The sequence below is a fragment of the Nicotiana tabacum genome, chromosome 5 (genome assembly GCF_000715075.1).
Source record: "Nicotiana tabacum cultivar K326 chromosome 5, ASM71507v2, whole genome shotgun sequence".
Lineage (NCBI taxonomy): Eukaryota > Viridiplantae > Streptophyta > Magnoliopsida > Solanales > Solanaceae > Nicotiana > Nicotiana tabacum.
The window spans coordinates 93624423-93640756 of NC_134084.1; the positions used below are offsets into that span (position 1 = coordinate 93624423).

The 16334-nt window shown below is 40.7% G+C and overlaps 1 protein-coding gene across 1 annotated transcript; it reads right to left on the reverse strand.

The window, feature by feature from the left end:
- Positions 1-14360: 14360 nt before the first annotated feature.
- LOC142180859 (uncharacterized) lies at positions 14361-14810 on the reverse strand. Its single transcript, XM_075252958.1, has one exon. The coding sequence runs from the start codon at positions 14808-14810 to the stop codon at positions 14361-14363; it is 450 nt and encodes a 149-aa protein (XP_075109059.1).
- Between the last annotated feature and the right edge of the window lie 1524 nt (positions 14811-16334).

Sequence of the window (16334 nt, forward strand, 5' to 3'; positions counted from 1 at the left end):
CTATAACTTTACTTATACGCCTTATTTACCTTTTTCACTTCCAACAACTTTATAAACTCTCTCAACTTCTTTACTTTTAACTTCCTTCTACTTTCATCTCTCTTTGATCTTCTTTTAAAAAACTCTTATCATTTTCTCATTATTATAGCTTCTTATACCTACTCTTCCAAGAACTCTGGTATGCTCTTCGGTGGGGACCCGAAGAGGAGCAAAGACAAAGATGTGGATGTTGATGATGATCCTCCCACGACGAATACCATCATCCCCAAACATCTCAATACTGCCAAGGACTTCGAAAAGAAGTTTCCTACTTTAAACGCCCGAACTTGGGCTGTTGGTAAATACCATTCTTCTATTCGTCCTTCTAGTATTCCTACTATGAAGGAGGAATATGACTGCCATGCCCTAAATATCATTTCTCCCGATCTAGTGGAGCGAGTAACTTTTATTAAGAAGGGCTTCAAGTACGTTTACACGTACCCCTTTACTTTGGGTCCGTTTTCTTTGAACGAGGGACTTGACCCCGTGATTTTGGAATTGTGCCACCGGTACCAGGTCTGTTTGGCTTAGGTCAGCCCCTCAGTGTGGTAAAAAGGTGGCATATCTGCGGTGGGTGTGCCTAGAAATGAAGAAGCCTCTCACCCTGGCTTATATGATGAACCTCTACTCTCCCAAAATCTTCCGTGGTGGAGTAATAAATTTCAGCAAGCATGGCTACCATGCTTTGCTTAATAGAATGGATGATGACAATGACCGTGGATGAATGAAGTGGTTTGTTATCATTTCCACCGGGTGTCACGACCCAAATCGATGGGTTGCGACGGGTGCCCGAGTCCTACCTGACAAACACCCCTAAGCATGCGCCTAAGATATAAACCTGAATAACAGCTACTGAATTACGAGAATAATGTACATGAAGGAAATCTTCCCAAAAAGGGATACATACATATACATGCAACATACGTAGGGCAAGCCGACAAGGCTGCTATAGACAACTATACATCTCAAAACGGGAAGCCGACAAGGCCACATACTCTCCAACTAGATATATTGTCTACAGACCTCTAATAGAAATATAACTATATAAAGACGGGACTAAGCCACGTCATACCCCCCACACATATATATATATATACACACACACACACACAAACATATCGTACCAAAATCAAAAGCAGCTCCAGATCAAGTAGAGCACGCCAACTCCCGCTGATCAAGGATCCTACGAAGGGGGACCGTCAGCTTACCTACCTGCACCTGCAGGCATGAAATGCAGGTCCTATGAAATAGGGCGTCAGTACGAAAAATATACTGAGTATGTAATTCATGATAATTAGTACGTAAAAGACATGGATGAAACATGGAATAAAGAAACACATCTTTAAATCTTAATAACTTTGTAAATTCTAAAATATTTATAATGTCATGCACGTGCATATAAATGTCGTGCCATGCATAAGTATGGGTGTACATTATATCATCAAGCCACTGAGGCCATCCCATCATATCGTCTCGGCCATTGTGGGCAACATCATCATCATATACCAACTCATCAGGTGGTGGTGCGTATATAACGCCATAACCTTTTTTCATATACGTATATTTGCATATATACGCGTATATAACGTCATCTAGTCATGGGTCAATAGACATGTATAAATGGGTAAAATGCATGAAAAATACGTAATAATCTCAATATTCCTTTAGGATAAACTTTTTCAACTGCGTATTATTCTGAGACCCATGAATAGAAGATAATAATAATTCTCATGAGGAATCAAGAATATAGACACTCATAGTATTTCTATGAATAGAGTAATTTATGGAAACTGTGTGTTTGCTCGTTTCTTCTGTATAATTTGGACCATGGCAAAAGAAAGAAGGGATGACTTTAACATATCTGGAGTAGGGAAAACTCCGTATAATATTCTTGAAGATTGCACCGTACTCTTTTAGAACCGCAAAATTTGTACGTTGTTAAGCTTCCAATAATTCTTGTTGGGCTTTTGGTTGGAAAACGTTTGTTGAAGCTTTCTACATTCTGGATTTAAGTATTTTTGGTTGAAGATGGCTAATGTTTCTTTTGCTAAAATGATAGTGTCTTTCTATACAAAGTATAACAAGTGAGGTGACTTATACTTCATGAATTAAGTGGACTAACGTTTTTGTGCAAGAATGATTATGTCTTTCTATACAAAGTATAAAAAGTGAGGTGTCTTATACTTAATGAATTAAGTGGCCACTTACTCATAAATGAATATGAGTCATTTCCTAATTGGTGGCCTTCTTCCACGTTTTGGGGATGGGGTGGGGACGGGGGTTAATTTATTAATTCTTTTATCCACTTATTTGTTAACTGTGTAATGTCCTATTACACGGTAATTAATCAATTACCCACATAATTTAAAAATTATCTCAAATTACTTAAAATTCTATTTATTTTTAATATACTTTATACATCGTACTACCGTGGTCATATAGTACCTTGTATGATACTAGTCCATAATTATCGAGTATTATCGCTCGACTCGTATTTTATCCCAAATTGGCCACTGTCAATGAAACTCATTTTCTTTAATTCGTGTACCCTTTATCCTTCATAACACTTATTTATCTCTTGTTATAAATAGCGTAAATACGTTAACCTCAAGATAATCTCATCCCCGAGTCTATGTCAATAACTAAAGACGAAACTTTTAACGTACGAAAATGCGAGATGTAACATCCTTCCCCTTCTTAGAAACATTCGAGATCCTTCCCCTTCTTAGAAACATTCGTCCTCGAATGTTCAACTCCTTGTGATCTATATAACTTTGGCAGGGTTGCCTTTGTAACAACACCACTAACAACTCTCCCCGTAGAAGCATAATAACCCAACGCCACACAGGGCCATAATTATGAATAACGATAATAGCCTCACACGACCAATGACAATAACCAACACAAGAATTTTTACATGTACCTTATGGTTATGACGTCTCAATGGGACCCTTCTTTGGAGGAGGAAATAAGTAGGGATATCTAGACTTCATGTCTTCCTCGGCCTCTGAAGTCATCTCTTCCACATTGTTGTTCCTCCAAAGTACTTTCACGGAGGGTATCTCCTTATTCTGTAGCTTGCGGATTTGTCGGTCTAGGATGGCAACCGGAATTTTCTCGTATGACAAGTCCTCTGTAATCTGTACATCATCTGTGGGCACCACTCGGGTAAGATTTCCAATGCACTTTCGTAACATAGATACGTGAAAATCCGGATGGATAGACTCCAACTCCGAGGGCAATTCTAACTCATACGCTACTTGGCCCACTCTCCGAATGATCCTATAAGGCCCAATATATCGTGGGCTAAGTTTGCCTTTCTTGCCAAACCTCATCACACCCTTCATAGGTGACACCTTTAAGAATACCCAGTCATCAACCCTGACTCTAAATCTCAACGCCGCACGTTGGAATATGACTTCTGACAACTTTGAGCTGTCAATAGTCAATCTCGGAAAAGCTTTACATTTTCTATGGCTTGCTGAACCAGGTCTGGCCCATGTAATCTAGATTCTCCAACATCAAAACACCCTATAAGCGACCTACACTTCTATCCGTAAAGAACTTTGCATGGAGCCATCTGAATACTGGAATGGTAACTATTATTATATGAGAACTCAATAAGCAACAGATGATCATCCCAGCTACCTTTGAAGTCTATTACACAAGCACATAATATATCCTCCAGTGTCCGAATAGTACGCCCAGCCTGTCCTGCTGTCCCGGGATGAAATGTTGTACTAAGACTTACTTGAGTCCCCAATCCTTTTTAGAAGGACCTCCAGAAGTTAGCTGCAAATTGAGCTCATCTATCCGAGATAATAGATACAGGGACACCATGCAGTCGTACTATCTCCTTATTATAAAGCCTTGCATAATCCTCTAAGGAATATGTAGTTCTGACGAACAGAAAGTGGGATGACTTTGTAAGCCTATCAACAATCACCCATATCAAATCAAACTTACACTAGGTATGAGGTAAGCCTATGATGAAATTCATATTGATTACTTCCCATTTCCAAGTCGGAATCTTCATAGCTTGCAATAACCCACCGGGTTTCTGCTCAATCTTAACTTGCTGATAGTTAGGACACTAAGCAAAAAACTCTGCTATACCCTTTTTCATTTTGTCCCACCAATACACTTCCCTGATATCATGATACATCTTGGTCGCTCCTAGATAGACAGAATAACGAGAATAGTGAGTTTCTGCCATAACCTGCCGACATAGCCTTGCAACATTAGGGATATATAATCATCCTCGATATTTGAGGACCCTATCTTTTGTAATTTCAAACGGTATCTTCTCCTTCTGAAGGGTGGTATCCCTCTAATGAACTAACACAGGATCCTCGTACTGGCGTTCCTTTACTTCAGTTACTAAAGAGGATGTTGTCGTATCTTGAATAGTAATTCGAATATCACCTGAGTCCAGTAATCGAACTCCAAGACTAGCTAGTTGATGAACCTCATGGGCTATTCCCCTCTTTTCTGGCTGTAAATACAACAGGCTACCCATAGATCTACGGCTGAGGGCATTGGCTACTACGTTCGCTTTCCCCGGATGGTATAAAATATCAACGTCAGAGTCTTTAAGTAGCTCCAACCATCTCCTTTGACGTAGATTTAATTCCTTTTGCTTGAAGATGTACTGGAAGCTCTTATGATCCGTATAGATATCAACATGAATGCCATACAAGTAGTGTCTCCACATCTTTAGTGCATGAATCACCGCAGCTAACTCTAAATCGTGGGTCAGGTAGTTCTTCTCGTGCTTTCTTAGTTGTCTAGAAGCATAAGCTACAACCTTACCATGCTACATCAGCACACAACCCAATCCAATGCTTGAAGCATCGCAATAGATCACATAACCATTGGTCCCTTCTGGGAGCGTTAGAACCTGTGCTGAAGTTAATCTGTCCTTTAATGCTTGGAAACTCCGTTCGCAAGCATCAGTCCACTGAAACTTTGCTCCCTTCTGAGTCAACTTTGTCAAAGGTGCTGAAAGGGAAGAAAATCCCTCTGCAAATCTCCTGTAGTAACCTGCCAAACCGAGAAAGCTATGAACCTCCGTCGGTGTTGTGGGTCTAGGCCAAGTCATCACTGTCTCAATCCTTTGTGTATCCACCCGGATGCCTTCACCCGAAATGATATGCCCAAGGAAAGCTACAGAGTTATACCAAAATTCACATTTAGAGAATTTTACATACAACTTTCCTTTTTGTAGAGTCGTGAGCACAGTACGCAAATGATTTGCATGTTTAGTCTCTAAACAAGAATACACCAATATATCGTTGATAAATACAATTACGAACAGATTTAAAAAGGGCTTGAATACACGGTTCATTAAATTCATGAACACTGCTGGGGCATTGGTCAGACCGAACGACATAACACGAAACTCAAAGTGCACATATCTGGTCCTGAATGCTGCCTTTGGAATATCTTCATCCTTAACCCTTACCTTATGGTTCTCGAACCTCAAGTCTATCTTTGAAAAACATTTGGCACCTTGCAACTGATCAAATAAATTGTCAATCCTTGAAAGCGGGTACTTATTCTTGATCGTCACCTTATTTAACTGTCTATAATCAATACATATCCGTAAGGAACCATCTTTCTTCCTCACAAATAATACAGGTGTTCCCCACGGTGATGTACTAGGTCTGATAAAGCCTTTTTCAAGCAAGGTCCTTAGCTGTTCCGTTAACTCTTTCAGCTCCGCGGGGGCCATTCTATAAGGAGGAATAGATATTGGATGAGTATCTAGTAGTAGGTCAATGGCAAACTCAATTTCTCGCTCTGGCGGAAGACCCGGAAGTTCATCAGGAAAAACATCGGGAAACTCATTAACTACTAAGATGGACCGAATGGTTGGTGACTCCACTTTCACATCCTAAACCCAAACTAATTGATAAATACATCCCTTTTTGATCATCTTTCTTGCCTTGAGATAGAAAATGAATCTTCCTCTCGGCGATTCCGTATTACCTTTCCACTCCAAAACAGGCTCCCCTGGAAATTAAAATCAGACTATCTTTGATCTACAATCAACATTGGCATGACAAGAAGCAAACCATTTCACACCCATTATAATATCAAATTTCTACCATATCTAACTCAATTAAGTCTGCTACGGTAGATCGACCATGAACTACTATTATAAAACCCCGATATACTTGTTTAGCTATCATCGAGTCCCCAACAAGTGTAGACACCTCAAAAGGTTTAACCGATTCACGTTTTATTTTAAACTTACTAGCAACCAATGGAGTAACGTATGATAAGGTGGAACCTGGGTCAATCAGTGCATATACATCATATGAGGAGACTGATAATATACCTGTAACAACATCAGGCGATGACTCCTGGTCATGTCATCCTGCTAATGCATAAATACGGTTTTAAGGACTGCTCGAGCTAGATGCTCCGCCTCTGCCTCTACCACGACTCATTGGTGCTTGTGGACCTTGACCATGAGGCGTACTGATGATGACAAACCAGCTACAGATCCCGCTGGCTGAGCTATGCTTGCATCACCTCTCATCGGACAATCCCTCATAATGTGGCCCAGATAACCACAAGTATAACAAACACCTAATCCCATACGGTACTGCCCAGTATGCTGCTTACCACTTTGAGCACATCGTGGCAAGGGCGGCCTCATCTGATTTGACTCACCCCTATACTGAGAACCTAAGGCCCTAAAATTCTGATCAGACCCTGAATATAAGGAACGATCAAATCTCTTATCGCCAAAATAAAGGGGCATGCTAGCCAATGGATAGGCTGGATACCTCGGGTACTTTTGCCTCCGACCACCTCGAAACTCACCAGAAGGACTCGAAGACCTCGCTCTCTTATTTTGGGCCCTATCATGCTCTCGATCGGCCCTCTATTTCTGTTTATGCTCCTCTATACCCTGAGCGTATGCTTGAATATGAGAAATATCCATGTCTGTCTAAGGTGAGACCAACATACAATCGTTAAGCAAGTGAGGCTATAATACCATCACGAACCGGTGAACCCGATCCTCTATCTTTGATACAATAGTGGGAGCATACCTAGCCAATGAATCAAACTGAAGGCTATACTCCCGAACACTAATGTTACCCTGTCGAAGGGTCAAGAACCTATCAAATGTGGCCCGCCTAAGCTCTGGTGGCAGATAATGATGAAAAAAGCTTCTGTAAACTCCTGTCATACTGTTGGAGGGGCATCCTCACCTCTGGACAATTCCCAAGACTCGTACCGATTAACTACAATATTTTGGAGTCTATAAGAAGCTAGCTTAACTAACTCATTCGCAGTGGCCTTCATTACCCTTAACGTCCTCTGCACTCTATCAATAAATATCTGAGGGTCCTCATTCGGATCTGCCCCAGTGAATACCGGAGGGTCTAAATTAATGAAAACACGAACCCTCGCACTGACGGACCTATCTGTATGACCCATACCTATTTCCTGACGCCGAGTCTGCATGGCTACTAATCTGGTTAATAGCTGAATAACATCTCTCATCTCCTGACCCAGTGCATCTAGCTAAGGTGCTGAATGTACATGGGCGGGTGGTGGAGCTGGTGCCCCTTAGAGCTCTTTTAGAAAGGGCGGGGTATGTGAAGCCTTAGATACAACGTTACCATGAGACTCTCCCCGGGCCCTGGTAACTCGTGGCGCTCGACTAGTAGTCTCACGAGCCACGGACTTTCCCTTCTAACGGTCGTACTCTTTGGAGGCATCGCTAAAAATATAACATATCGTTAGGAACATGAATTCTTGTATCGCACGATCTGAGATAAAATAGAGGATAACATCCTATATGTCCTGTAGCCTCCTATCTATAAGTGTGGTGCATAGCACACCCATAAAAAAGACTCTACTAGACACAATATGTAAACAACCCTAGGATAGAACTGCTATGATACCACTTTTTTCACGACACAAATCGATGGGCCGCGACGGGTGCCTGAGTCCTACCAATCAAACTACCCTAAGCATGCGTCTAAGATATAAACCTGAATAACATCTCCTGAATTACGAGAATAATGTACATGAAGGAAATCTGACCAAAAAGGGATACATGCATATACGTGCAACATACGTAGGGCGAGCCAACAAGGCTGCTATATACAACTATACACCTCAAAACTGGAAGCCGGCAAGACCACATACTATCTAACTAGATATACAGTCTACAGACCTCTAATAGAAATATAACTGTACAAATGGGACTGAGCCACATCATACCCATATATATATATATATATATATATATATATATATATATATATATATATACAAAGCATATCGTACCAAAATTAAAAGCAGCTCCGGATCAAGTGGAGTACGCCAACTCTTACTGATCAAGTATCCTAAGAAGGGGGACCATCAGCTTGGCTACTTGCACATGCAGGCATGAAACGCAAGCCCCGTGAAATAGGGCGTCCGTACGAAAAATAAACTGAGTATGTAAGGCATGAAAATTAGTACATAAAAGATATGGATGAAATATGAAATAAAGAAACACATCTTTAAATCTGAATAACTTTGTAAATTCTGAAACATTTATAATGTCATGCACGTGCGTATAAATGTCATGCCATGCATAGGTATGGGTGTACATTATATCATCAAGCCACTGAGGGAATCCCATCATATCGTCTCGGCCACTGTGGGCAACATCATCAACATATACCAACTGATCAGGTGATGGTGCGTATATAACGCCGTAACCTTTTCCCATATCCCATATACATATATTTACATATATACGCGTATATAATGCCATCTAGTCCTGGGTCAATGCATATGTATAAATGGGTGAAATGCATAAAAAATATGTAATAATCTCTATATTCCTTCCGGATAAACTTTTTCAACTGTGTATTATTCTGAGACCCATGAACAGAAGATAATAATAATTCTCATGGGGAATCAAGAATATACACCCATAGTATTTCTATGAATAGTATAATTTATGGAAACTGTTTGTTTGCTCGTTTGCTCGTTTCTTCTGTATAATTTGGACCATGCCAAAAGAAAGAAGAGATGACCTTAACATACCTGGAGTAGAGAAAACTCCGTATAAAATTCTTGAAGATTGCATCGTACTCTTTTAGAACTGCAAAATTTGTACATTGTTAAGCTTCCAATAATTTTCGTTGGGCTTTTAATTGGAAAACTTTTGTTGAAGCTTTCTACGTTCTGGATTTAAGTACTTTTGGTTGAAGATGGCTAACGTGTCTTTTGCAAGAATGATAGTATCTTTCTATACAAAGTATAACAAGTTAGGTGACTTATACTTAATGAATTAAATGGGCTAACATTTTTGTGCAAGAATGATTATGTCTTCCTATACAAAATATAAAAAGTGAGGTATCTTATACTTAATGAATTAAGTGGCCACCTACTCATAAATGAATATGAGTCATTTTACCTATTGGTGGCCTTCTGCCACATTTGGAGGGGGGGGGAGGAGATAATTATTAATCTTTATCCACTTATTAGTTAATTGGATAATGTTCCCTTACCCGATAATTAAACTATTACCCGCATAATTGAGAATTATTCCCACTTACTTGAAATATTACTCACTTTTCACATACCTTATACGCCTTACTATTATGGTCATGTGGTACCTTGTATGGTACTAGTCCATAATTATCGGGTATTATCGCTCGACCCGTATTTTATCCCAAATTGGCCACTTTCAACGAAACTCGTTTTCTTTAATTCATGTACCCCTTTATCCTTCATAGCACTTATTTATCGCTTGTTATAAAATAGCGTAAATACGTTAACCTCAAGATAATCTCTATCCCGAGTCTATGTCAATTAACTGAAGACGAAACTTTTAACGTACTAAAACTGAAGATGTAACACCAGGGATATTATCACGGCCACAACTCCATCTTCCTGAATCTTGGACTCGTTCATTTAAGTTTAAAGTTATTCAACTATTAAAGAAAATATGTTGCTTCATGTTATTTCTAACCCTTCTTCATTCATTATTTTTAAAAACTCGGTGGACCAAGGATTGAAGGCCTTGACTGGTGGGTCTAGAAGATTCTAGACATCACTATGTCAGAGACCCGCCGGTGGTAGGAATTGGCTCCCAAATACAGATGGAGGGCCAAGAATCACGGTAAAAAAACTCTTCTTTTATTCCATCTTTGTACATGAGTAATTCTACTAACCCTACCTCCTTGTTTGATTCAGGTCTCCTGCAGGGTTCTATTTCCGTCCCTGAGGAGGATAGTTTGGTCGATCCTGTAGAGGCTGCAAGTTTGTTGAGGAGGCTCTCATTCAGACTAGTGCCCTTGAGTCTGCTTCCGGTACATGTGCTTTATCTCTGAGTCCTCAGCCGGAAAACAAGCAACCAAAAAATCGGTGTTGCTCCTCGACCGAGGGTAAAAATAAGAAAGTAAAGAAAATCATGCCCCAGCTAGTTGCAACTATTGTGGTTATTGACGATGATGGGAAAGACAGTGATGAATGGAATTCCCTACAAAGGAGATAGCGACCTTCATTACCTCAACATAATGCTAGTCTGAAGAGCTTAGAACCCCAATCGAGGACGGTGCTCGAGCGCTCTAGGGAGAATTTGACTTAGTAGAGAATGTTGATTCTCCCTTTCCGGTCCTAGTTACTACTCCCGGTACTATGAGGCCGAGTATTGGTCCTCTTGCGCCCTCTGTTGGTGAGCAACCAACAAACAACACAGCCTTTACCATAGCTACTTCTCAACCTGCAACACCTTCAGCTTCATTTCCCTTCACACTGGCCATACCTTCATCACCACCAACTGCTACATCCCCCCACTAGCCGTAGACACCCTAGTGGAGGACGTCTATCCTCCCCAGTCCCCTGACTACGGGAATTTAGGGCACAATTACTTGCCCCTTCTACATATTTCCAGGGGAGGAGAAGTGTCTCTCTCTCTCTCTCTGTATCAACGGAGTGCCATCTGCTGTCCAGGCTAGTGGAACTCGCCAATTATCTGAAGTCGTTGGCTTCAAAGAAAGATAAGAAGAAAATACACTCTCTTTTGGGGGAGTGTATGATAAATAACACCATGCACAATGCAGTAACGATATTGTACTTGTTCGTTTTACTGCTTGTTTCTTTTCGTCTATTACAACAAGGTTTCTAACCTCGATATTTGCTTTACAGACCAACTTCCTTGCTTCCGAGGGCCTTTAGAAATTGATCCTTGATAAAGAAGGACTCAAGTCCGAGCGAGACTAACTGTTGGACGACAGGAATCAACTTGTCATGCACCTCTTGGTATTAGAAGCGAAAGCCGCTGAGGCGAGAGATCTTGATGCCCGGCTAATCAATTAAATGTTCAATTCCAAGAAGCTGAGGAAAAATGATCCGAAGTTCAAGATGATGTGCTTGTTGTTGTCAAATGTGAGTCTTCCTCCTTTGAGTGAGTGAATAACTTGGAGTTAGCCTTGAATTACAAGGTTAAAGAGGTTGCTGCAGCCAAGGAGAAGGGTACCCAGATGGAGGATAAGTATTGGCGCCCATAAAATGGTAAATTCGATAGGTGGCAAATGGATTATAAATTCTTCTTATAGGTTGGTATAAGAAGATCATGAAGCACAATAAGGTTCATATAACCACAATCCGTGATCTCGATCTTAGTCTTAGCGCCATAAGATCCAAGCGGGGTGGCCTTTTGACCGAGGTTGATATGCTTAAAGCAAAACATCAGCACCAAGGGGTTTCTCTCATTATTAAAAAGCCACATTCTATGTAACGCATGAGGAGGAAAATCTTGGAAGACGCCAAAGCGGGCATTATTGATATCGACGATGAGATCGCCAAGGCTCAAATGTTGGAGTTAACCGCCTGAGAACGCCTCCTGGCTCAGCGTGATGCAACTGATTCTACTAGTTTCGGTTCCGAGTCTTCAGGAGCCGAGGAGGACCTTGAAGAGAATGATGATGAGGGCCAAGATCCTACCCCGGTGGCAGATCTTCCTACTTCTCTCGAGGGCGTAGATACTTCTCTTCCCCTGAGTTCTGGTGGCGACGTAGTTTAGCTTTTTTGCTTACTTTTCCTTTGTTGTTTTCCTTTTGTATTTTTGTACTTGTGCTGATTTGCACGTTTAATAAATAAAAGTGCTTTTTGTTTAAACATTGCGCAAAGTTTATTCTTTTTGCGTCAAGTTAGGCAAGGCTTCAGGTGTATTTTCCCCCAATAGCATTTGGGTTCCGGGCATAAACACTTCCAGAACCAACCCTTTACTGTGAGGGTTTCATAAGAGAGGGCCCTCTTATGTTTACAGTGCTCTTGAAAAGGATATCTCATGTTTATTCCGGCACTAGCATTTGATGTACTTATTTAACTTTCAAATGGTAAAGTCAATTCATTGTTTGGATAAAAAACAAGATAAAAATAAAATGACTTCATTTTATTCCTTCTATCTTCAAAAGTAAGCATTCGTTTACTGAAAGAAAAGAAATTGCCAATACATGTGGCTAATTTGTACACCTTTTTATGGGGCTATCTGTGTAGTCCCCGGTCCCGATGAGACATATTTGTTCCCGAGTTTAGTAGTCCCGATTTCCATGGCAATCAGGTTGTTGTATTCTCATACTATTCCCCTTCAGTGTTCGAATACGAAGAATGCAGATTAGAACACTGGAAGGAAAAATACTAGTGATTGGTTGGATAATCTTTGGTTCGATAGCAAGCTTCATTTCCTATTAGGAACTTTGCTATCGAGCCAAAGATTATCTAACCACCCCTTAGAGGCTTGTTTGATGAAAAAAAACTTGTGAACGGTTGAATAGCCTTTGGTCTGATAGAAAGTTTTACTTCCTATTAGGAATTTGCCACCGAGCCAAAGACTATTTTACCATCCCGCAGTGGTCAATACCTTGTCATTTAATGGTCTTATCTCTGCCGATGACGTTTTATTCGTAGTATGCTTTCTGTTACTGCCTCGTTAAACCTTGCTAGAAAAATCTGTATGGGACGAAAGCTAGGCGAAGGGAAAAAGCATGCAACACATACTTTCAGTATAAGTAGGATTCATCAGCAGTAATACCTTTTGAGGTGAGTCACATTCCATTTACTTGGCAATTTGACTCTATCTCGGTTCTCTAATTCATATGACCCTTTTTCGGTGATAGCTGAAACCCGATAGGGCCTTCCCACATCTGACCTAGATTTCCCGTGTTAAGCTCTCGGGGTGTTCTGAGTTACTTCCTTAAAAACTAAGTCTCCCACTTTAAAATAACAGAGATTGGCCCTCCGGTTATAGTACCTTTCTATTCTTTGTTTTTGGGCCACCATCCTTATGTGTGCCAAGTCCCCGCGTTCATCAAGCAGCTCCATTCGGACAAGCAGTGCCTCTTATTTGCTTCTTCATCCGCTCAGAAGTACTGTAAGGTACGTTCTCTTACTGCTACCGAGATAAAAGATTCTGTACCGTATACGAGAGAGAAAGGTGTCGCTCATGTGCTTGACTTGGCCGTCGTCCGGTATGCCAATAATACTCCTGGGTAACTCTTCAAGCTACTTGCCGTTGGCTTTTTCCAGCCTCTTTTTCAGGTTTTGAATAATTACCTTATTAGTAGATTATGCCTGCCCATTTGTGCTCGGATGGTATGGCGAAGATGTGATTCTTTTAATTTTGAGGTCTTCAAGAAAATTTGTGACCTTGGAGCCTATGAACCGTGGACCGTTGTCGCAGGAAATTTCCTTCAGTATTTTGAACCGACAAATTATATTTTTACATAAGAAATTGACCACTTCGCGCTCGCCGATATTTTGGTAAGGACCCGGTTCAACCTGTTTAATAAAATAATTAGTTAAAATTAAAAAAAAACTTACCTTCCTGGGTCTCAGTGGAAGCGACCCCGACTATATTTATCCCCCATTTCATGAATGGCCAAGGGGATAGTACCAAATGCAAGAGTTCTATCGGTTGGTACACCAACTGTGTATGGCGCTGGAATTTTTTCACATTTATGAACGAATGCCTTCACGTCTTGCTCCATCCGGTGCCAGTAGTATCCTTTCCTAACTAATTTTAGGACCAAGGAATCTACACCAGAATGGTTCCCGCAAATTCCTTCATAAACCTCGCTCATGACGTAGTCAGCCTCGGAGGCTCCTAAACGTTGAGCAAACGGGCAATGTAACGACCTTCTATATAACTTCCCTCCCTAGAAATTGTAACGAGCTACTTTGGTGTGGAGTGACCAGGATGCCTTTGGTCTTCGGGAAGCTTGTCGTGCTCAAGGTAATCGATGATCTCATTCCTCTAGGACCAGAATAGGATGGATGTATTTACTTCACAATAATCATCCGCATCCAGTTCCACATGCAAGCTGCACGACAGTACCAGAAATTGAACCCTTTGTTTTCGTAGACGACCCTAAGTTGGCCAATGTATCTTCTTCTACATTTTCTTCTCTCGGGATGTGGGTGATGGACCACTCCCTGAAGCACGTTAGCAAAGTTTGAACTTTAATCATATATTGTTGCATACGTTCCTCCTTAGTATCAAAGATCCCATAAATTTGGTTTACCACCAGCTGCAAATCATATTTGATTTCTATGACGCCAAGTCCCCAGGCCAATTCAAGTCCTGCAATCAATGCCTCATACTCGGCTTCATTGTTTGTCAAAGGAATAGTTTTTATAGCCTGCCTCAGGATTTCTGCCAAAGGCGTGATTAGGACCACCCCAAGCCTAGACTCTTTGACATTTGAAGCTTTATGTGTGAAAATGGTCCAAGCTCTTGATGTCATTTTTCACACCATTACCGCTTCTTTTGCTGCCGAAGGTAGTAACCTGGGACTGAAATCGTCCATGAAATCGGTCAAAACTTAATATTTGATCGTAATTCTAGGTGTTTATTCAATATCAAATTCACTAACTTCAACTGCCCGCTTGGCCAGCCTATCCCCGAACTCGGGTTTGTGAAGGACATTAAAAATAGGGACTAAGCTTTCGAGAGAAGATTATGAGAGCTAGGGCTAATTCTTTGAGGTGCAGATAACAAGTTTCCGCTCCAGACAAAATTTTGCTAAAATAATAGATAGGTGATTGCATACATTCGTCCTCCCATACTAGAACGACACTTACCGCTACCTCAGAAACTGCTAAATATATTATCAGTTGTTCACCTTCCTCTGGTTTTGATAGTAACAGAGGGCTCAATAGATACTATTTCAGGTCTTTTAGGTCCTGTTGGCATTCTGGAGTCCAATTAAAGTTGTTCTTCTTCTTTAGAAGTGAGAAAAAGTGATGACATTTTTCTAAAGACCGAGAAATAAATCTGCTTAGATTGGCCAATCTTCCGGTTAGCCTTTGGACTTCTTTTACGCTTGTCAGCTAGTTTGGGATGTCCTCGATGGCTTTTATCTTATCGGGATTGACTTCGATCCCTCTTTGTGACACCAGGAAACCCAAGACTTTACCGGAGCTAACTCCAAATGCATATTTTTCGGGGGATGAGCTTCATGTTGTGCTTCTTTAGGATGTTGAATGTTTTCAGGAGGTGTTTTAAGTGGTCACCTGCATTTAAAGACTTGAGCAACATATAATCTATGTACACTTCCATTATTTTACCTATTTGTTTTTCAAACATCTTGTTCACGAGCCTCTGATAAGTGACTTCACCATTTTTAGCCCGAAGGGCATCACATTATAACAATATGTGTTGAAGTTCGTTATGAACAAAGTTTTTCCCTGATCCTTCTGGTTTATCTTAATTTGGTTTTACCTGGAATAGGTATCAAGGAAACTCATTAATTCGTGCATGGCCGTGGTGTCGATCATTTGATCGATGTTGGATAGTGGGAACAAATCTTTCAGGCACGCCTTATTCAGGTTCTTATAATCTATGCACATTCAAAATTTATTATTCTTTTCGGAACAACAACTATATTATCTAGCCAGTCGGGATACTTTACCTTTCGGATAGAACCAATATCAAGTAATCGAGTTACCTCTTCTTCAATTGTGAAATAACACGACATGTATATCTAGGGAATAGTTTCTTCAAAGCAAGTTCTCCCTAGATACATCTATTCAATTTAATTCTGAATTTATTGACAAACATGTTTCTGACCTCGGCTATTGTGTGCTTTTTTTGCCGTACCCGTGGGATACTTCAGTCCAAGATTAGCTTGTGCCCAATGACCTATACAGGGATACCTGCCATATCTGTGTGCGACCATGCGAAACAATCAATGTTAGTCTTAAGAAAATCAATAAATCCTGACCTGAGCTCGGGGTTGAGGCCTATCCCCAAGTGGATTTCCTCTCCA

Excerpts from the sequence above, each read along its gene's own strand:
- LOC142180859 (XM_075252958.1), bottom strand. The coding sequence starts at position 14,810 with ATGACATCAAGAGCTTGGACCATTTTCACACATAAAGCTTCAAATGTC.